This window comes from Sesamum indicum, linkage group LG8 (genome assembly GCF_026168435.1).
Source record: "Sesamum indicum cultivar Baizhima isolate 11 linkage group LG8, ASM2616843v1, whole genome shotgun sequence".
NCBI lineage: Eukaryota > Viridiplantae > Streptophyta > Magnoliopsida > Lamiales > Pedaliaceae > Sesamum > Sesamum indicum.
This window is the reverse complement of record NC_142664.1, coordinates 5,648,840-5,671,649: the sequence shown is the minus strand read 5'-3', so window position 1 is coordinate 5,671,649 and position 22,810 is coordinate 5,648,840. Positions and strand designations below refer to the sequence as shown.

Sequence of the window (22,810 nt, the reverse complement as noted above, 5' to 3'; positions counted from 1 at the left end):
CTTAGTGGGGAATTTCATCTTAAATGATAGGTGGATACCACTACTCTAAACTTGTTAAGCCCGGGTTGCCCTAAAACAACATTGTATGCGAACGGGTTGTTCACCACCAAAAGCTGCACCATGCAAGTCTTCCTTCGAGGCTCTTCTCAAATTGACACAGGTAAATCAATCAACCCTTCCGGCATGACCTCGCTTCCCCCGAACCCGACCAGGGGAGTTTGTACAGGTTTCAATTTTAGTTCCCAGCTCCATCTTCCTGAGCACGCTAGTAAAAATGATATCCACAGAACTACTGTTATCAATTAGTACCTTATGCACCTGGTAATTGGCGATGTCCATTCGAATGACCATCGGGTCGTTCTGGTCCATTGCGCTCGAACTCAAATTCTTGTTACCAAAAATAATATCCTCTTTGGGCTCCACATGTCACACCTGTTCACCGTATCGGTATCTACTCTACCTTGCGTATCTCTTTCTTGCCCTTGAAGAATCCCCACCTGTGGGGCCACCTGAGATTGTGTGGATGACCCCTTTCATGGGTGTGTTGTCCCGAACTCCGCCTTTTCCAGCATCATCCTTGTGACTTCTTTCTCGGCTTTGCGACCTGCTTCGGTTGCCTGTTTCACTTCTCTTTTCGATTAAATGCTTGAAGTAGCCCTGTGCTATCAACCTTTCGCTCTCATCTCTAAGTTGGATGCTTTCCTCTGTATCGTGACCCTTATCCTTATGAAACCTGCAGTACTTATTAGAATTTTTCTTGGCAGGAGTATCACACATCTTACCTGGCCACTGGAGAAGTCCTTCCTTTTCCACTATAAGCATGGCCCTTTCTCTGGTCGTATTCAGAGGGGTATACCTGTGATATCGAGGTTGATAAGGCCCCTTTCTTTCGTGATTTTTTCAGACCAGTGCTTTCCTTCCTTGGATCACTCTCCCTTCGCGCGACCTGGATCTCGAGTCTCGTTATCCTTCATGGTGTTCATTTCTTCTTCGACTATATACTTCTGGGCCAACTCCATCAACTATTCTGTTCCTGTAGGGGGACCGCGAGCCAAGGCTGATGCAAATGGTCCCTTCTTCAACCCATGACTTAATATGCTTACCATCATATCAATTCTCAAGTCCTACACCTCCAACATCTCGTTATTAAATCATCCCATGAAGCTCTTCAACGTTTCAGCATCCCTCTGCCAAATAGTAAAGAGGTATGTAGCTGACCTCTTTGCTTTTCTCTTGCTCGCAAAATGAAAAGAGAATTTATGCACCAACTGCTCATAACAATCAATGGTTCCACTTCCTAAAGCAAGAGGGAGTACCTATTGATTTCTATCCATGGTAGCAACAATCAACATTTTGTGCTTGTACTTTGTGTATAAATGGGTCCCATCTACACTAATAAGTTTGCGATACTGTTGGAACCCTTCAATACACGGCTTGAATGCCAAGAAGACGCATCCTAGCACATATGCACTGGATGATGATTGGAAGGCTTTGTGTTGCCATTCAACAACAGTTCCTCGATTATATTTTTGGAGAGCTCCCATGTATTTAGGTAGCTTTCGAACTGAGCTCTCCCATGTACTGTAAATAATTCCACGTGTCATCTTCAAACTGTACCATGTCTTTTGGTATGGTATATCGTACCCTGTATGGTCTTTCATAGTTTGGATGACATGCTTTATTCCGCATGCGGAGTTGCATTTCACTTATTCTAAAAGTAAAGAAGCAACATAAACCCTATCTAAATTACCATGTTCGAGGGACATATCATTCAATATACATGTATGGTCCTTCCCCTATTTGGTTATTGTTCACCTATCAATTTTTTATTTCAAAATTCCTCCCAGCTCCTATTTACACCATATATCTGAAAATAAAATAAATATGAATCAGTCGACTAATCATGTATGCTTTTATTTATAAATATATATATATATATATTACCTAGGTTGCGCTGCTTACAGACCACTTTCCACTTGACCTTCGAACTCTCAGTTACAAAATACTTGTAACGTGCATGTCATATCGAGTGATCTTTCACCGCCTCGATTAAAGCTTCTTTATTTTTGCAAAGCATTCCCACATCAAGTCTGCCTTCATTCATGTCATACAATTTTGCATACTTTGTGGTTGGTACATCAATGGAATCCACAGGTACCTCCGGGAATGTTTGTTCAAAAAATAGTATAGAGCGGTAAAATATTTGCTGAGTAGTTCGGTGTGCATAGCTGGTTCAGAGGATGATGACATACCTTGTGCAAATGTTTCAGCCACAACATTTATGTCAACATCGTTTGATCTATCCTCGGGTGCAATTTGACATTCCACTTCATCCAATTCAGAAGCACCCTCTGAATTATAAGCAAAAGTGTCTGCAAAAGGATCTTCTGGCTCAGCCTCATCTTGTGAAAAATTTTCGGCAGAGTCGTCTGCCTCAACATCATTTGGTATAAAATTGGAGGTGGCGGGAGTATGTGAGTGGGTGGGCTCTGTGTAATTGATTTCAATATTTATGAGCCCTTGCGTAACAGACAACATATTGGGAGTATAATACTCTGTGTCATAATTAGAGGTGCCTGCGCCAAGATCGGTGTTAGAAGTACCTGTTCCAAAATTAGTGTTATACGTACCTGTCAAATTTTTTATGTTGGAACATGAAGGGAATCCTTGGGTTGAAAAAAGCGCCATCTATTCTTCCCATTGTTGACTCATCTGTGGGTTAGCTTCTCCTTACTGTTGACTCATATTTTGATCAAAAACTCCACACTGTCGGCTCATTTGTGGAGTATCCTCGTGGTCGATTTGTATAGATTCAACGTAAACTTCCATGAGTGGAAATCCACCCGCAGGATCCATAAAAATTGACGTCTCATCATCTTTTATTTGTATGATTGTTTCTTTGATTCGACCGAGGTATTGGCATAAATATTTTGTATGAGTGTTTCTTTGATTTATCAAGGACAATTTTTTGATAAATCTTTGATAGAAATTGAGCGTAGGTGGATGAACGAGGGATCCTCATCGCCGCAATGGGCGTCTGATCATATATAACAGACCATCCATCGCTAGATAATTCACCACCAAAATAACAAAAACTTCAATGCAAGAAGATGAAGTAGACATAGTTAGCAAGAAACAGAAAAATAATGCAATGTTGTATTTGAGATGGCAAATACTAAATGAGTTGCTGCTTCTTTGATTGTTTGAAGCACATATGGGAAACTATTTATACACGACCAACAAATTAACGTTTAAAATCAAACCTATCTGTGTTTAAAATCAAACCTACCCGTCTTTGACCAGCTTCTCTATTTAAAAAAAGACTGATGATGTGTCAGCCTTGTTTAATTAAATAGCTGACACATGAGAAAAAAAGATTGACGATGTGTTAGCCTTGCTCAATTACATGAGAAAAAAATTGATGAAAAAATTATGGATTTTCCACCAAGAAAAAGTTATTTGCCATCGATAATATTTAGCCACACTCAAGATACTACAACCATGCAACAGTCAATAACTATTTGTTATGCCTACTTTATTTTGAACTATGACAATTAGCCATGGTTAAATTTTGTATTTTTGTACTGTAAAAAAATATTATTAGGATATTTTTCTTAATAAATCATACATAATGCTTTATTAATGAGAGCTAAAATTAAAAGTTTTTGTAAATTTTTTGTTGATATTAACTGTTTAGGTCGAACCCTAACAAAAGGGGTACGATTGTAAACAGAAAAATTCTTGGGAGGAGGTGTAATAGTAATTTAAAAAGTTTTTGTTTTCAAAAAATTGTAATTTCTTTTATGAGAGTGTCTGAGTGTAAATAAACTTAAAAGATAATATAATTTGAGATCACTAACAATATAAAATACAATCTTATCATCTAATTCAAATTATCATATTCTCACTGTCACTCAAAACTACAAAATTAAAAATACACAGTTTTTTATTGAAAGTTGAAAATTGAAAATGAGAACACATTAAACGTGGGTTTAAGTAGTACAAATGGATATCTTCCTTATTTTTGGTTTGCTTTTTTTTTTTCTCACCTACTAATTATTACATTTTTCTTATTATCTATAAGTGGTAAAAATTATATTTTTAAATAATTATTTAATTTTAGTAATATTTTTTTTCTATTTCTCCCATTTTCTTTTTTAAAATTATTTATTTTTTTCTGTAATTATTTTTACAGTTAGATCAACAAAATTATTAAATAATACTCAATTAATTTAAATTTTTCATTTACTTACATCGTTTTTCAATGTGTCACATATAATTATTAATTAAAAAACAAAAGTATGAGAAGAGAGATGGGAAGTTTCCTAGGGGTATTGTCAAAAAAAAGAATGAGTTAGAGACAATAATTCAGCATCTCAAAAAGTTTCTGTAGATTTAGACGAATCAAAGGCCGAACTTATCACCTGCAACAAAAAATAGAGAATGTAAAGAAATGTAGATTGCCGTCAAGTTAACTCAAAAGTTTGACATGCCAAAAAATTTCTGTCACATCATCAGTTAGCAATGAATATATCTAAACTTGAAGCCTTCAGATCGCAGGGGTACCTACAACAAAAAATCAAACAAGCCAGTCGGTTAGAAAAGGAGGGCCCTTCCAGTTCATGGTTCGACAATACTGTTGTAAGGGAGTACTACTCCTGATCTATGTTTTATTGTTCATCTATTGTAAGGGAGTAGTACTCCTTATTTTTTATTTTTCAGGTGATAATTAGGAGTTAGTACTTCATGTTATAAATTTGACTATTTTCTATTTTTTAATAATTAGGAGTTAGTACGCCTTGCAGTGGTTTAACTTTAGGAAAAAAAAAAAGAAAAAAAACAGTATTGTCTTACAACATTATGTACTATTTGAAATGCGACGTCAAAATCAACAATAAATGGATGATGCCATCTGTGTTTCCTTCTTAGAACTCTAATTTTGTATTATAACGGCCGTTTGCTGAATTTGCGCAATTTTTTGTACTATTTGATTTAAATTGCTTGATACGAATTAAAAAGAACTGATCTCAAATACTTCTCTTATTTAGTAGAAAAAAAAATAAAAAATGAGAAAAAATAGTTAATTTTTTAAATTTTACTTCTTAAACATTTCTCTTAATTTTATATGAAAAAACAAACAAGCTGACATTATACTAAAATAATTTTAAATTACTAAAAAATTAAAATTAAATACAAGAATTTTATAATAAAAATACTTATTAAATAAGTACAAGAATTTTTTTTAGATAAGTATCTTTTCTTAAAGACTATGTAGGAGTGTTATTGATGATAAAAAGAAAAAAAAAAGGAGGAAAATTTTATGTACGGATAATAGAGTAAATAAAAAAAATTATTTAATTTTTTTGTTTTTTTGGCTTAATATTTGTAGTCTTTCATCTAATTTTGGACCGAAATGAAATGGGGCTCTAGTTAGAAGGAACTTTATACCCAGTTTTACTTTCGTCTATGCAATCTTAGTGAGTTGATTGACTAGGTGTCAAGTGAACTGAACTGACTCACGGGGATCATTATATGGAAGTCTTAGAGGCTTGATCAATATGACTAGAATCCCCGACTTGGATAGTACGGCAGTAGTCCTTAGACTTGACGAATCATGGCAATCATGTGCATATGATAATGTATCTTGGATCTGCGAGAGAGGCCATTGTGTCGCAGAGATGATCATCATAAGCCTTGTCCAGTGCAGTCGGAGTATGTAGCGAGGACGGTAAGTTCCAAAAAGAGGATCTATCCCCTTTCAGTATGTGATAGAGGTATCTCCTATGCAGTTGGAGATGCGTCACGCTCTATAAACCTATGGCCACAGTCATTGATAAAATAGAAAGAAGAGCTTTCTATGTCGAGAAACTTGACGTAACGCGATATCAAGTATTAAGCATAGATGCCTAGTCCAGGATGAGAACTGACACCAAATTTCATGCCCTAGACTAAGGTCTAGAGACAGATAGAAGGACCGTACCCGTAAGAACTCGAGAGTCTAAATGTTCACATGAAATTTCACCTAGTCTCTAGTGCCATGGACTGTTGCTAGACGATCACCCATGGTGACAGGCTTTCTTGATTAAGATTAATCAAGAATTATTAATTAAATTAGATTTAATTAATAATAGTGTTAGACACTAGTCCAAGTCTAGCTGAAAGGTGAATGTAAAGTGTCACACACAAACTACGGGAAAGGAACAAGAAATTAATTTTGAATTAATTCTACAAGTAATTAAATTACTTACAAAAGAGGGATCCATTAGATGGAAAAGACCCAAGAATAAATTAATGGTATTAATTTATATTGGGTTTCTTTATAATTTTATAAGTTGGATCTTATTAATTAATAAAAATAATTTGGGTTTATGTATTTAACTAGATTAAATACAAGTTGCTCTCAATTAAATGGAGTTATATTAAAATTTAATTTTAAAAAAAATTCATTGGGCTTGTATTTTTTTTTGTAAAAATCGACTAAGCCCCTTAATTTTGAGCTCATGGAAAATTTCATAAAAGAAAATAAATGGCTAGCAAATTGCAATTTTAGAAAGTGAAATTTTAGCCTTTGACGGGGATCTCTTTATTTGAAATTGATGGGCATGGCCCAAAAAGAAATTAGCCCAAAACAAAATACCAAGCCCAGGAGATGGTCCATCAACCCATGAAGAAGACAGCCCATGAAGAATCACTATGCCCAGCCCAACAAAGGGACTTCCTACGATCACACCAAGCTTACCGACAAGATCCATCAAGCTCAGCCCAAAGGGCCCCCTCCCTGCACCAAAGCTCAGTCGAAGAAGGAAGCCAACTTTGTCATATTTGGCCTAAGAAGAGCTCAAGTCGGAGGCCCTCAAAGTTAACCATTAAGGAGGAAAGTTCCCTCAAGGGCAGGGACTCTTACTCCTGAAAGACTCCTCACCAGAAAGTAGATTGCACGAAGAAAGAGACGCCCTGCATTTGGAGACTTGATGCCCAAGCTATGGATAAGGAGGATCCTTATCTATAGGTACCAACCTTTCTCACTAAAGCTAACGGATTCCCCTCGACAGGGCTCCTATTGCTAACTCCTCCTCTATAAATAGAGTGGGTACCCTCCAACAAACCACCACCGGCTGAAATATTTAAGAACTTTGTCTCTTACTGCTATTACATCATTCTAAACTCGTGCTCTTGCCTATTAAATTCTCATCTTTATTATAATTTTCTATTGTCATTCATTTTTATTTTTATCTGCTCTTAAATCTGGAGCTGACTTAAGCATCGGAATGCTAACCCTTTGTTTTGCAGGTCCTTCTTCTTAGGAATCTGTATTCTAGTGGCCCAGATCCATCTGAAAGATCCAATGACTCTGAAATCGTGCTAAAATTGCACGCATCAATTGGTTCCGTCTGTGGGAAAACTTGAGTTAAAGGCGTGAATATCATGGAAACTCTCAGCAATCACAGTAACAAGTAGAAGACCAAGAAGGTACCTGGTAATAATCAGCCTCTGCAGGTTGTTGTAGGGGCCTCCCTAGCACCAGTAGGAGGGTTTGGCCCAACTTTCCCGGCTTACTGTTGTCCCCTAAAGTGATCGAGCCATTAGCTGATCGTCCAAGAAGGAGTACCTCCTCTAACACCACATCAAGTGAACTTTCCCCAACCTTGCTGGATGCGATTCATCAAGTTGTTGCATTTGCTTTATGAGAACAGATGGCGATCTTAGCTCCTACCCATTTAGCTCCCGTGCTAGAAGCAGGTACCTTTCAAGATGGAGTAGAAGGAACTCCCTCAAGAGAAGGCGTTGCTATGATAGGAGCCCCCCACTACGGGGTTACAGGGGCTCCCTCCAGCGAATCCACCAGAGGTCCCCCAACAATAATTGGCCGGTTTGGAGTGTCTTCAAAAAGACCTCCAAGATGTGCAGCACGAGATAGCGGGAATTTCAGGAGAAGAGTTGTAGGGTGTCCCCTTCACAGATGTTGTGACGGCGGAAAGGATCCCAGTCAATTGTCGTACCCCTGCTATCGTTTGAATATGATGGGTCGATTGACCCTCACGAACATCTTGCAAGTTTTGAGAACGCAACCTTGTTTGATAGATATATGGACAGAATTAAGTGTCGTCGCTAGGGTCGCGTAACAATTGTTTAACCAACTGCCCCTTGGAGTGATAGGAAGTTTTCAGGAGTTTAGATCCTTGTTCTTACACCAGTTCGCTAGTTGTCGAAAGCTATGGAGGATGGAGCTTAATCCCTTTGCTATGCGACAAAGGAACAACGAGACTTTGAGAGAGTACCTACAGAGATTCAATATTGCAGCCTTGGAGGTACCCTCCGCCACACAAGAAGTAAAGGTCAATACTTTCTCCCAGGGCCTCTTGGATGGGGACTTCTTTCAATCCCTGGCCAAGAACCCTGTTCCCAAGTTCGACTCTCTCTCAGCTTGAGTTGCTAAATACATCAACATGGAAGAGGCTCAGGCGGCCAAAAGAGAGAGTTGAGGGGAAAAGAGGATGGAAGTTAGGGAGGACGCCCCCTTTAAGAAACAATGCACTGATTTCAAAGATAAGAAAACATCCTTCCATAGGCTTCAAGCTGTTTATACCCCTCTCCCAGTTCCTATCACCCAGGCCCTCATGGCGGTTGAAGGAAAAGGCCTGCTCACTTGCTCTCGATCATGGAGGGAAACCTCAGCGTCCAAAATCTGACAAGTTCTATCATTTTCATAATGATTACGGCCACACTACTGAAAAATACCGACATCTAAAGAACGAGATAGAAAGGCTCATCCAAAATGGGTACCTCCTAGAGTACGTCTGCTGGAAAAAAGCCCGGGGAGCCGGACCTTACGTCAAGCAGGAACCAAACAAAGGAAAAGAAGTTAAAGCCTACCTTCCAGAACCTTCGCTCAACGAAGAACGCAAAAACATCCTTGAAGGGAGACATGAAGCCAATGATCCTCCTTGGAAGGGGGTTATAAGGATGATCATACGCGGACCGCTGGGAGGTGACTCAAATCATGCCAGAAAGGTTCAAATAAGAGAGGCGCATAGCATAATTATAAAAAAATTCTGGGATGTTGGCGTCATGGAGGAACACCCTTATCCAGTTTGGGAGGATCAAACGTTTGGGTCCTAAGAGCTTCCATAACGACGTTTCAGTACGAAGTGGGCCGCATCTTCATAGATTCGGGGAGTTCCGTGGATATACTGTTTGGGGAAGTATACGGTCAAATGCAATTAGGGGATACCCCCCTGGAGACAGTGAATACCTCTCTTTATGGGTTTACAGGAGAGGTAGTGCACCCTAGAGGTATGGTCTCCCTCCCTCTGACTTTGGGCAACGGAGATACTCGAAAAACATGCCTATTAAAATTTCTGGTGGTGGATAATCTTTCCGCCTATAATGTCATTCTAGGAAGCCCACCCTCAGTGCCTTCCGAGCCGTGATATCTACCTACCACATGAAGATCAAATTTCCTACATTAGGAGGAGTCGGAGAGGTACAAGGAGATCCCCTTCAATCTCACAGATGTTGTGTGGAAATAGTACGTAAAGGACAAAATAGAAGTAGGGATAAAGACCTCGAGGAGGTACCACCCAACAAGTCGAACAAGGAGGTACCCTCCAACTAATATCGCGAGAAGGCACCTTCCAGCAAACGTAATGAGGAAACACCTCTCTATAACCGCAAAAAAGGCAATACCGAAGACGGTGAGGAGGAGAAGTCGCCCGCCAAGGTCCAACTAATGGAGGAATTAATGAATATTGAGATTGTACTGTGAAATCCTGAGATATTCACACGTATTGATTCTCAACTAGAAGGAACCACATGCGAGGAAATAATAGAATGTTTACACCGTAATGCAGACATCTTCGCATAGACGGTGCAAGATTTAGAAGGAATTGATCCCAATGTCAGAAAACACACCATCTTAACATCGACCCAGGATAAAACCAATGAAGCAAAATAAGAGACATTTCGGACCTGAGAAAGACAAGATTATTCAGGAAGAAGTGGATAAATTGCTAGCAGCTGGCCATGTTGAGGAGATACAATTCCTCAAATAGCTATCGAACGTGGTGTTAGTACCCAAGCCGGGAGGGAAGTGACTAATGTGCATTGGCTTTAGGGACCTTAACAAGACTTGCCCTAAAGACTTTTATCCCCTTCCTCGAATTGTCAGTTGGTGAATCCTACTTCTGGATGTGCACTCCTAAGCATCATGGATGCCTCACAAGGGTACCATCAAATAATGCTGGCCTCTGAAGAGCACAAAAGAGTCAGCTTATTACATCTACCGGAACCTTCTGCTTTATAGCCATGCCATTTGGTTTAAAGAATGCCAGAACCACCTATCAGTGTTGGTGGACAAAATATTCCACCCCCCGTTTGAAAGGAACATGGAAGTCTATGAGGATAATATGTTTGTAAAGAGCAAGGAAACACAAAACCATGTGACGGACCTAGAAGAGATATATACGGTCTTAAGTAAACATCGACTGAAACTTAACCCTGGCAAATGTACATTTAGGGTAAAAGGAGGACGTTTCCTGGGATTTATGGTCACCCAGAGAGGAATCGAAGCTAACCCCCTCAAAATCAAGGCCATCCTAGACATGAAGGCCCCCTCCAACATCAATGAAGTACAAAAGTTGACGGGAAGGATAGCAGCACTGTGCCGGTTCATCTCTAATCAGCATAAAAGAGCTTACCTTTCTTCAAAATGCTCCAGAAGGCGAAACATTTCAAGTGGGATGATTCCTGCCAACAAGCATTTGAAAGCCTCAAACGATATCTAGTCGGGCTCCCCCTACCGGTGAAGCCTTCCCTAGGGGATACCCTTTATGACTACCTATCAACCACCCCTCAAGCAATCAGCTTTGTACTGCTCCACGAAAAAGGAGGAAAACAAATGCCAATTTATTACGTTAGCAAGGTCCTTAAAGGAGCAGAAGGACGATATTCACCCATAAAATATGGCCCTCTTATTGGACATCACTGCTAGGAGGCTGCGCCCCTATTTTCTTTCACATCCTATCAGTGTGAAAACTAACTTACCTTTAAAGCAAACACTAGCAAACCAGATACTTCAGGGCGATTGGTGAAATGAGCGGTCGAACTTAGTGAGTATGATATCTCATACATACCCAAAACCACCATCAAGGCTCAAGCTCCGGCTCATTTTGTCTCTAAGACTAAAAGAGCAGCTGAAGAGGATACCTCCCAAGCGGGGAAATGGCTATTGCACATAGACGGGTCCTCAACCTTCCAAGGTGGTAGCACAGGTATGGTTCTCACCTCGCCTCATGGGGAAGAGTTGGAGTTCGCTGTCGAATTTGGGTTCAAAGCCTCCAACAACGAGGCTGAATATGAAGCATTTGTCAAGGGATTTAGGATGGCACGAGAGTAGGAACCAGGCATGTCATAACCTACTCAGACTCCTAATTGATCGTCAACCAAATACAAGGCTCTTATGAAGCCAAAGAGGAGAGCATGATCAAGTACCTCGAACAGACAACAGAGCTCAAAACAGAATTCGACAATTTTCAAATCATTCAAATTCCAAGAGAAGAGAACGTGAAGGCTGATTGCCTCTCCAGGTTAACCAGTGCTTTAGAGGACTATCGAACGAGGTGAATCACCACACAATACTCCCTAAACCACGAACACGACTTCGCATCCAAACTCTATCCTCCTCGAAAGATTGGAGGACCCCCATCATCCGATGGTTAGAGGAGGGACTCCTTCCCAGCGACAGGTAGGAGGCGGCCAGACTCAAAACCAGAACCTCCTTGTTTCCTCTTGTAGGGAGGGGTCCTCTATAAAAAGCCCTTCACACATCATTTGCTTAGGTGTCTATCTCAACCCGAAGGGATCCATGTTCTAAAGGAAATACAAAGTGGCTACTGCAGAGCACACGTGGGCACCTGGATGCTTGCCAACAAAGCACTACGAGCGGGGTACTTTTGGTCCTCCATGAAGCATGATGCAAAACAATTGGTGATCAAATGCGAGAAGTGTCAGAAGCATTCCTCGCTTATACATCAACCTGCAGAACCCCTTACGTCCATGTTGTCACCTTGTTCCTTTGCACAATGGAGAATAGATATTGTAGGACCATTCCCCCTAGCACCCGGTCAAAGGAAATTCTTGCTAGTAGCCATCGACTAGTTCACCAAGTGGGTGGAAGCTGAGCTACTCGCTCGCATCACATAACAAGAAGTGATGAAATTTATATGGAAGAACATCATTTGCTGCTTTGGACTCCCTCGAGAGATAATCTTCGATAAGAGCCGACAATTCCAAGGTCATAAAATACAGGACTGGTGCAAAGGTCTGCATATCAAGTAGAGATTTACATCAGTAGCACAGTCCCAAGCCAATGGACAAGTAGGAGTCACCAACCGAATACTTGTTCAAGGGATTAAAAGACGTTTAGAATGAGTTGGAGCAAATTGGACAAATGACTAACCAGTATCTTATGGGCATATTGTACAACCCCTAGAGGATCTACAGGAGAAAACCCCTTCACCATGGTGTACAGGACGGAAGCAATCATCCCAGTAGAGTTGGGGATACCCTCCTACAGAATTATGCGTTTTTCAGACGAAAATAATACAACATTACTCAAAGAAAATTTAGAGCTCATTGAAGAGCTAAGGGAAGAAGCTTTCATTCAAACTCAAAGATATAAAAGCACAATGATCAATGGTTATAACAAGAGGGTAAAGGTACAAAGTCTTCAAGTAGGAGACCTTGTGTTACGCAGGGTTGATGCATAAAAAACTAGTGGAAAAACTAGATCCTACCAGAGAAGGCCCCTTCAAGGTCAAAGCAGCAATAGGACAAGCGGAATATGAACTCAAAGATCCTAAAGGACGTCCGATGTCACGACCATGGAATATTTTCAACCTTAAAAGTATTACTCATGAAGAAATTTATCTCCAACCCACACCAGCTGTCCCACAACAGGTCCTCCTAAATGACCCCCCCTAAAAATGTCCTCCTACAGGGCATCCTCTCCTAGGTCCTCCTAAAAGGACCGCTCTTAAAAATGTCCTCCTGATGAACATCTTCCAATAGGTCCTCTACAAGGGCCCCTTTGTAATCTGTTCTCCTAATGGATATATCCCTACAAGCCTCATTCTTCAGTTGCCTCACCTCCCTCTCCAGTTGTTGGTATCGTCCTACCACCTCCTTCTTAGCAACCCTCAGTTTGGCATTCTCGTTCCCCAAGCGCTCCAACCTGTCCTCCAGCTTATGCCTCTTGGCATCTTGGAAGGAAGGCTTCCCTGGAACTTGGAAGAAAGTTCCTCATAAACCGATGCAACCTAATAGAAATAAAACTTGTCAAAAGAGGTGCATAAATACAAGTAGTAAGTTTTAATTGAAGGGTACCTTGAAGAGATACAGAGGCCCCATCCCTTCTAACCCTCCTTAGCAAGAGGAGAAAGTTGTTGCCTATCTCCGGGGGAGAGAACCCCCCTCCCCCAATGAGCCACCAGGGAGGCCTTCCCTTTGTCTTGATCGAGCTAATGGCAGCTAAGAAGACACAATAAAGTCATGTAGATAGGCCTCGAAAAAGTATATGTTTTTACTATAGAGGGAGAAGCAGGGGGGAGTAGAGGTGCGAGAAGAATGTGTGCCTGTCCGAGGCTTCTTTGAGAAACTACCCGCTACAGGGCCTAAAGAGAAGGAGGAGGTAGGGCGTTTACCTTTGGAGTCACTGGAGGCAGGGGCTCCCTTGGTAGATTTGGGAGTGGAGGTCCACCCAAAACAACCCCCCAACACCTGGTTCCATTTCAGTTTACTAAATATTATATTCTCTGCACAAGAACAAAATAAGACAAATCAACATCCCAAAATGACATTAAGAAAAGAAAGCGATGAGAAACCAAAGACTTGAAATGATACCTAGAGAAACCCCCAAATGCTCTGACAAGGGAGCCAACCCAAAATGCCCCAACAACATCTCATCTACTAAGAACCGAAAATCATAGGGAGAAGCATTCAGTTCTTCTAGTAAAGAAGACAGGGTTGCAGGCTTAGACCTACATCCACAGAGGGAGGGACCTCAAAAATCCACTGCCAGTGGAAGGACCAAGCATGGGGAGGATGGATGAAAAATAACTAACTTTCCAGTGATTCGGAGCATGAGAAAGATGCAGAAAAGACACTCCGGGACGAGGGCCAAAGCAGAAGAATCCTTTCTCAGCCTTTTTAAGGCGATAACACTTAGCGAAGGCATGTGCAGTTAGAGGATAACCATGAAAATGAAGAACTATAAAAAAAATTGGTTAAAATCTTGAAGGATTTCGAAACCAACTGATTTAGAGGGACACGGAAAAGAAGGATAACTTCCGAATACAATAAGGGGACAGGGAAGCGAAGGCCTGACCTTAGTTGGGCGGTGAAAAAATATAAACAATTAGGGGGAGGAAGAAAAGGACGACCCACAGGCAATAGCATAGACTCTACAAACTCAGAGGGGACATGACATTCTCAGAGGAGCTGATCTATGGAGGAGGTTCGTAAGATGGAGGGCCCTAAGTCAGAAGGCAACTCAGGGACCTTCTCCTCCTCTTCCTCCTCCTCCTGTACCGAGGGCATCTCTTTGGGGGATCCAGAAGGCCTCTCCGTAGAAGACGATTCAGGTGACTCTACCCCTTCTGGGAAGAGCCTCACCCTCTCCTCTTTCAAGGAAGAAGCTTCCCCTTCCTTTTCTCCCCCCTCTTCTTCTTCGTTAATCAGGCGACGAGCGGCAGCATTAGCCTGCCTCAAGCTCCTCCTCAGGCCTCTTCGAAAACGAAGTAGGGCAGGGCCCGTCGTCTTGGAAGTTGCCTCTGAAGGATCATTACCCCCAAGAATTTCCTTAAGAAAATGTACATAGTCACTAGAGGAAGACATTTTTCTAAAGCAAAGGAACATTGAGAGAGAATGAGGAAATACTTACAGAGAAGGATGGAGGCTGTAATGGATGCCCTGGTGAGAGGAGGAAAGAAGATAATTGAAGAAGGCGTTTTTAACCCACGTTCTTAGTAACCTCCCCACTAAGAGGCAGTTAACTAACGCGTGAAGACAAAGCCTCTAGACACGCGTGCTGCAGTTACCTCGAGGACGCGCCTTTTTCGCCATCATTATAGATGTCAAACCACTCTGCCAAAAGGTGCTACTCCGTTTTCCAATGAGGATGAGATTGCAGCAACTGAAAAGAGGCGTAGACAAGGGGTTCCTCCCTTCCATAAATACTAGGGTCTTCTGTTTGAGAATGGACAAGATATCTCCCTCCATTGCTAGTAAAAACAGGCCCCCCTCCTCAAGAAGCAAGATTTCCTACTCTAAGGATGAAAAGGCACCCATCACCCTTAGAGTGGGGGGGGGGGGATTGAATAATGAGCATGGCCCAAAACGAAGTACCAAGTCCAAGGAAAAGGTCCATCAGCCCATGAAGAAGGTGGTCCGTTCGAATCACTATGCCCAGCCCAAGAAAGAGACTTCCTACAATCCCATCTAGCCCACCGACAAGGTCCATCTAACTCAGCCGGAAGGGCCCCCTCCCTGCATCAAAGCCTAGTCGAAGAAGGAAGCTAACTTTGTCATATTTGGCCTAAAGAAAGAGCCCAATTTAGAAGCCCCCAAAGTTAACCGATAGGGAGGAAGGTGCCCCCAAGGGGAGGAACTCTTCCTCCTGAAAGACTCCTCACCAAATAGTAGAGTGCACGACGAAAGAGACCCCATGCATTCGGAGACTTGATGCCCAAGTTACAGATAAGGAGGATCCTTTTCTATAGGATCCCACCTTTCTCGCTAAAGCTGACGGGTTCGCCTCGACAAGACTCCTATTGCTGGGGAACTCCTCTTCTATAAATAGTGGGGGTACCCTCCAACAAACCACCCCCGACTGACAGATTCAAGAACTTTATCTCTTGTTGTTGTCCTATCATTCTAAAATCATGCTCTTGCTTATTAAATTCTCATCTTTATCATAATTTTGTATTGTCATTCATTTTTATTTTTATCTGCTCTTAATCTAGAATTGACTTAAGCATTGGAGTGTTAACCATTTGTTTTGCAGGTCCTTCTCAGGAATCTTTATTCCAGTGGCCCAAATCCATCTCAAAGATCCAAGGACTCTGGACTCGTGCTAGAATGGCACACATTAGAAATAAAGAGAAATGTACCATGTACATATAAAGAATGTATCTAGACACATTCTTAATTATCAATACAAGATATATATATATATATATGATACATAATTATTTTAAAATATTGATCATCATAATTACACAACCAAAAAAAATCCCCCGTTCCTAGAGGCTCTCGGTCACCCCCTCTCTCTTGCACACTTGATGTGCATTTTCTCTTGTTCTCTTTTAGCAAAGAGAACATTGAGATCCCGACTCTGTTGTGGTGTGAACGAATTAGATAGTTCCTGCATTGGAGCTTTAAGTGAAGAATATTTTAACCGAACGAAGAAAATGAATGTATCGTTTTTATCCTCTTTAATTTTCGGTTCTTATGATTTTTTACATCAGTCTAATGTTCGTTTTATTTCATTATACATCAAACACCCCGGAACTCTAAGGGTACACCCTTTGGATTCGTTATTTTATGTGTTTTAATTTTTGTTATTATACGTTTTTACTAGATGCTTCCACTACTGCGTTCCCGGGCTGTACCATGTTATCCTTTAGCACATGCCACAAATTTTGCAACTCCTCGATCAACGACTCCAGGTAAACATCGATGAGACGTCCGGATCGAAAGGACCGAGGATCACCATCGTCAGGAACATATACTCAGAACTTATGCACATTCAATGGGAGATTGTACAGTGTAACTATAACGGGCCAACATGAGTACGAACGATCGTACAGCCCGTATGGTGCGAACCCATCCGTGCACAAAGCCAGTCTAACATTACGAGGCTTTGCTTCAAAATGGGATATGTTCGGTCAAAATGTCCCTATGCCTCTGCATCACACGAACGGTACATTGATCCCTCCTCCGTTTGATGGTTGGCATGCCATGTCATTTGCTCGACAATCGCTTTTGAAGCATACAACCTCTGCAGGCAAGGGATAATCAGCAGGTACCTAAGAATGGCATATGGAGTCTTCTTGCAGTTAGGATTTTGCTCCCTGGTAGGCTTGTATCCAGCTTCTGCATAAAACTTGCAGTAGTCTAGATTAATATCGTCCTTCCAACACAACATGCAACCATTCTTACATGCATCAATCTCTTAACAGGTAAATCCAAGTTTGTTATAAACTTCTTTGTACTATGGTAATCCACGGAGAGGGTGTGATCGCGGAGCAATATATGATTAGCTTACTGGGATATTCGATCATATATATGCTGAGAAATATGGCCCTCGGCCTTCATATTCACCAACTCAGCAACAGCCCCCAATTGAGATTGGGTGTAACTGTTCTGTAATGGCTCCTCTACAGCATGTACATCGTGATCCAATCTGCCAGCCTAGACACATAATCATAGGAGCCCGCACTGCAATATGAACTAGGCACTACATTAGTAGAACACGACCTTTACCATTATTAGACACACCATCTTGGTTATAATTAAAACACTAGAAAATCGGCTCTACGGCATCAACAACCATCCTCTATGCCTAATCCATCTGCGCCGTATCACCCAAGTGCGTACTCGTACCCTCCACCTCATGAGAAACGGGAGTTTGCTCCTCCTACAAAGGGGCCGTGTTGATGGCCTCAAAATACTCCTGCACCTTGTCCTCGCCATGAGAAGTCCAATTATAATATTCCGGCATAAAATCTTTCATATGCAAGTCAAAATTTACCTCGTTTGTGATTTTGAAAACTTCATTTTTTTACTTCCTACACTGACATTTAATTTTCTCACTATCCATATATACATGTTGAGACTTGACCCATTCTATAAATGTAGCAACAACATTCTCAAACTCCGGAGTAAGGCCCGCCCTACTCGGCAGGTTCTTCACATATATCTATCTCCCCAACTGTCTTAACATGATGATGATTCCTACACACACACACACATCATATGTAATTATATTATTATAATATTAAATTTAATTGATAAAATTACAACAAATATAACATATTGACGAACAAAAGGTTAAACTTGTTACCTGATCAAAATAACTTCATATATCAACGATAATTCAAGAGATATTGACGAACAAGAGTATAAAAATATTAGTGGGATAGTGAGAGATCAAAAAAGTTCGAGAGAGATTGAGAAAATAAGAAAAATGGAAGAAGATAGTGAATTAAATGGATAGAGAGGAACATATATATATAGAAAAGTCTAAAACACATATTTAGCCGTTTAAAAGTAGCAGTTATTTTACAATTTGAAACAGTCATTGGACCGAAATTAAAAATGGTTTTTTGGCCCGTTGAATTATAGCCGTTATATTTTTTTGGAAGGATTTTAGTAATACAATATTAATAAAACAACAAAACGGACGTCATTGTAATATATTCCATCTTAAGTAAAACTCATAATTAGGAACGATTTTTCGCATAATTGCTTAGGTGCGTACTTAAAACTGTTTCAAATTATACCTTATTTTGAAAAATATTTACTAACTATCATCTTTTAGACATCAGTTATTTCACATACGAATGGTCAATACAAGACCGTCCTTAATTTTAATAATGTGTTCAAAATAGAGTTGTAACCATTTATCCTTACTATGTTTGAAAGGGGTTCGAAACGGCTTTTGTAATTATTTATTTGGAATACATTTTAGCACGATTTGGCCGGTTAAAAAATATAATCCATAAAAAAAAACGGGGATCACGACGTCATCTATCAAGTTCGGTTCCTATTGTGTTCCAATACCCGTTTTAATATGCAACGGACTCTGGAACGATCTGTCGATCCGTCCCAAATTCCTCTGATTTTTGTAGTGTAATTGTCAGACAGGAAAAAAAATGTAACATTGTTGGTGCTATTTTGAAAAAAAAGCAAGTGAACTGACTAAAATAAGCCAGGAAGGAGTTTTTAGCTATTTTCAAAACAAAAGAATGTATTGTGCTAACTTTTTAAAATACAACGAGTTTTATTGCATTTTAACCTAAATTTTACCCCCCTAACAACATACTTAGAAAATTTTACAAATAAGTTATAAAGCCCAACTCTTTTTATAAGCACCTCTACATTAACCTTTTTTTTTAACATTATTACTCTCAAGCACTCCCATCTCACAAAACATGCAAAGAATCCCTTGTACATCTATATACGCTGTATCTCTGTCAAGCACAGGACAACACAAAGAGTGATATATAGTAGTTATCAATTTCATAGCTTCGATGACATAAAAATGGAATCTTTCCGAACAGCCCTCTGATCATCATCATCTCTCTTCAGCATCTTCTCAAGCTCTTTTACAAATACTTCCATTGCGTTCGCCGCTAAGCAGATGGGAACCACGATTCCATTCTCACCCTTGTTATTCTTAGAAGCTACGTAAAAACTCACAACGCCGAGAACTGGATCGATGCCGCCTTTCGCCGGCCCGCCATATGCCGCATTGCCCCACCCGAAGTCCACATCTCCAAAGCCCGCATGAATCACATTAGAGACCAGATAAGTTCGCACCACAGTGAAAAATGGGCGCCCTCTGATCACCATCAGATCCGCAACTGATTTCATGTACTCCTCTGTTACGTCGGCTTTCGTCTTCCTCACCAACTCCAACGCATAACCTAGGGGGTTTTTGGATAACTTTTCGGCAGTGGAAATGGCTGCGGGAAACGCAAAGGCATTGCCGTAGTATCCAGCGGGGAGTGGCGGATTAAATCTCTTGCGAGAGTTCACGATGCATAGGAATCTGACCTCTTCATTAGGGTCTGGAGAGATCGCGATTGTGCGGCAGCGCCAGACACAAGCTGCCAAAAGTTCAAAGGTGGTGCAAGAGCGGAGGTGTGATGGGAGGAGTCGTCGGAGGGAAGAGATCTCGGCTACGCCGAAGAAGAAGGAGCGGTGGACCATGTCGTCTAGTGGTATGAGGGTTCCCTTGGTGTCCGGTACGTCATCATACTCATGGTGCGTGCAGCACACGTGAGGCGGATCACGTGCGTTTAGGAGGTCTCTTTGCCAAACTGGTAGAACGGAAGGCATTTCAGCGCCCCGTGCGAGCTCGCCGACGGCGGCCATAAATTGAACAATCCCATCAGCGTCACTCATTGTGTGGTTGAGGCGGAGAGCAAAGATAAACCCACCACATCTTAAACGCGTGACCTGCAGATGAATACCTCCAATTTTTTATATAAAATAAAACTTAACCTTTTTTTGTTTTGCAAATAAAAAAAAAATGGTCTAAACTTTGTATGTGATTGATTATGGCCATTTTAAAAGCTTTTTTTCTATATTAATATCGATATATGAATATGTGTATATATATAATAAACAATGAGTAATTTTTTTAAAATTTTTATTTTAGAATTTATTATAGTTTTTATTTTTATAATATATACATAATATGTTAACAATTTTTTTAAATAAAATAAATAATATAATTTTTAAATATAATATGCATATATTAAATGAATTAAAATATATGATGAACCTTATCTGACCACACAAGGAAATTAAGCTTACTCATGCATTAACCCCACACGAGACTGACATATATACCTGAATAAGCAACAGAGGGCAGTTCACCACTCCGCCGGACCCCGGCACATCGTAAAGCAGTTCCTCCAGGCAGGGGAACGGCGGATGAAGTGCGTCGCCGAACTGCTGCAGCGTCACGTCCGCGTCTGCCTCAATAAACAGAACGCCCTCGCCCGTGCACTCCACCACCAGCTTCCTGCCGGCCGCCTCCCTCAACCGCCCGGCAAACGGGTAGTAGAAAACCAATGCCCTGGCCAGGGCGTCGCGGATAACCATGACGGGATCTTTTCGGTTCATTGCGGGGTTTCTCCGGTAGAACTGGATGAGGGGGATTTGGAAGCGGAGGCCCTCTTGATCGTCGATATCGGAGAGGGGTTTGAGTTCGTGGGGCGTGGGTTTCGCCGGAGGGATCAGCTCTGGGTTCTGCCTTGTGACTTTAAAGGTCAAAGCATTTGCTGATGCCATTTGTGGAAGCGATTACTGTGGAGAGAGAGAGAGAGAGAGATGTAGTGTTATGTGAAGTAGTGCTATGTGAAGTAGTGTTAGGTGTTGATAAGGAAATGGGTGCATACTTATAGAAGTTGAGAGAAGAGCCTCTTGGCTGCTGTAATCAGGATTGGGCTCTGTGGACCAGTATACACAGTAGTATTAATTTAATAGAATAACAAACATAATTATTTATTATAATAAAAATTAAAAATTATAAACAAAATACAAAACAATAATGATTATCAATCGTAATACTTTTAGTTACTGATAAAAATTATCGTAAACATATTGCTACAGTTATGATAAATGTGTTCATGAATTCACTAGAAAAAAATTAATGTAAGAAAGGTAGCGATTTTGTATGAATTGCTCAAAAAATATCACGTTTTACATATTTGCGTTCACGAGCTTCCTAAAAATGTCATGAGTCCCAAGACTGAGAGACAGGTGTCTGGATGACCTTATTTATAAGATCACGTAAGTTTATACATCTTATCAAATATTTTTGAATTTAAGATGTTAGATCTTATTTTTAAAAAAAAATTATTAAAATATTTGGATAAAAAATTGGGACAATTGCACTTAAACTCGATCTAAAAATACGAAATTAAATTTTTTTGCTATTTTTTTAATTACACTTGCATCCCGTGCTAGAATTATCTTAATTTATAACCGTAAAGTAAAATGCTGACATTAGCAAAAATATATATATATATATGAACTTCTAATTTTGTGTTTTGTTCAACATTATATATATTTTATTAATGATATGGTTAGATTTTTTATCATCGGTGGCTACTTTTTATTCGATAATAATAATTAGGGAATAATATTTTAACAATATGTATGTTATATTTACCTCCTTTCAAGTATCATTAGAAAAAAATGACTATTGGCTACAATTTTAATAGCTATGGACTATAATTGTGATAAATAAGTTTTATTGACCATGATTAAATAAAATTGATGCAAAAATATAGATTTTCCAAAAAAAAAAAAAGTTATTTGCCATGGCTAATGTTTTAGTCACCCTCACAGATACCACAACCATGCAACGGTCAATAACTATTTGTTACGCCTCTTTTTATTTTAACTATGACGATTAGTCATGGTTAAACGTTGTATTTTTGTACTGTATAGAAGTATTATTAGGATGTTTTTGTGAATAAACCATACATAATTTTTAATGAGAGGTAAAATTGAAATATTTGTAAGTTTTTTGTTGATATTAATTTTTTTGTCAAACCCTAATAAAACTGGTACGATTGTAAACAGGAATTTAAAAAGGTTTTTTTTCAAAAAATTGCAATTTTTTTTTATGAAAGGGTCAAAGTGTAATTAACCTTAAAAGAGAATGCCATTTAAAATGACTAATAATATAAGATACAATCTTATCATCTAATTCAAATTAGCATATTCTCATTGTCACCCAAAGTGCAAAGTTAAAAATACACAGTTTTTATGTTGAAAGTCGAAAATTGAAAATGAGAACACATCATACGTGGTTTTAATAACGAGCCATACGAGCAGCCACAAGCTCGGGGTCACCAAACAATCCATCAATGAGCCCTTCATTCCATCACTTATATATTGCCATCATCTAAGAGATCCCTAACTCGCAAATCTGTAAAGAATTGGCTTTGCTGGGTAACTGGAAGGAAAGTAGACGGACGAGGCAACCAAGGGTCTTTCCACATGATAGGAG

The 22,810-nt window shown here is 40.0% G+C and overlaps 1 protein-coding gene across 1 annotated transcript; it reads right to left on the bottom strand.

Moving 5' to 3' along the window:
• Nucleotides 1-19,121: 19,121 nt before the first annotated feature.
• LOC105167775 (benzyl alcohol O-benzoyltransferase-like) lies at nt 19,122-21,170 on the bottom strand. Its single transcript, XM_011087592.3, has 2 exons — nt 20,638-21,170; nt 19,122-20,241 (listed from the first exon to the last, which is right to left on the bottom strand). Exons 1-2 carry the CDS (start codon nt 21,079-21,081, stop codon nt 19,300-19,302), a joined length of 1,386 nt encoding a protein of 461 aa, XP_011085894.2. The 5' UTR covers nt 21,082-21,170; the 3' UTR covers nt 19,122-19,299.
• Nucleotides 21,171-22,810: the final 1,640 nt, after the last annotated feature.

Bases quoted from the DNA above. Each gene is read 5' to 3' on its own strand.
- LOC105167775 (XM_011087592.3), bottom strand. From the start codon at position 21,081: ATGGCATCAGCAAATGCTTTGACCTTTAAAGTCACAAGGCAGAACCCA. The intron at 20,242-20,637 runs GTATATATGTCA...ATTCATCTGCAG, and splicing joins GCCCTCTGTTGCTTATTCAG to GTCACGCGTTTAAGATGTGG.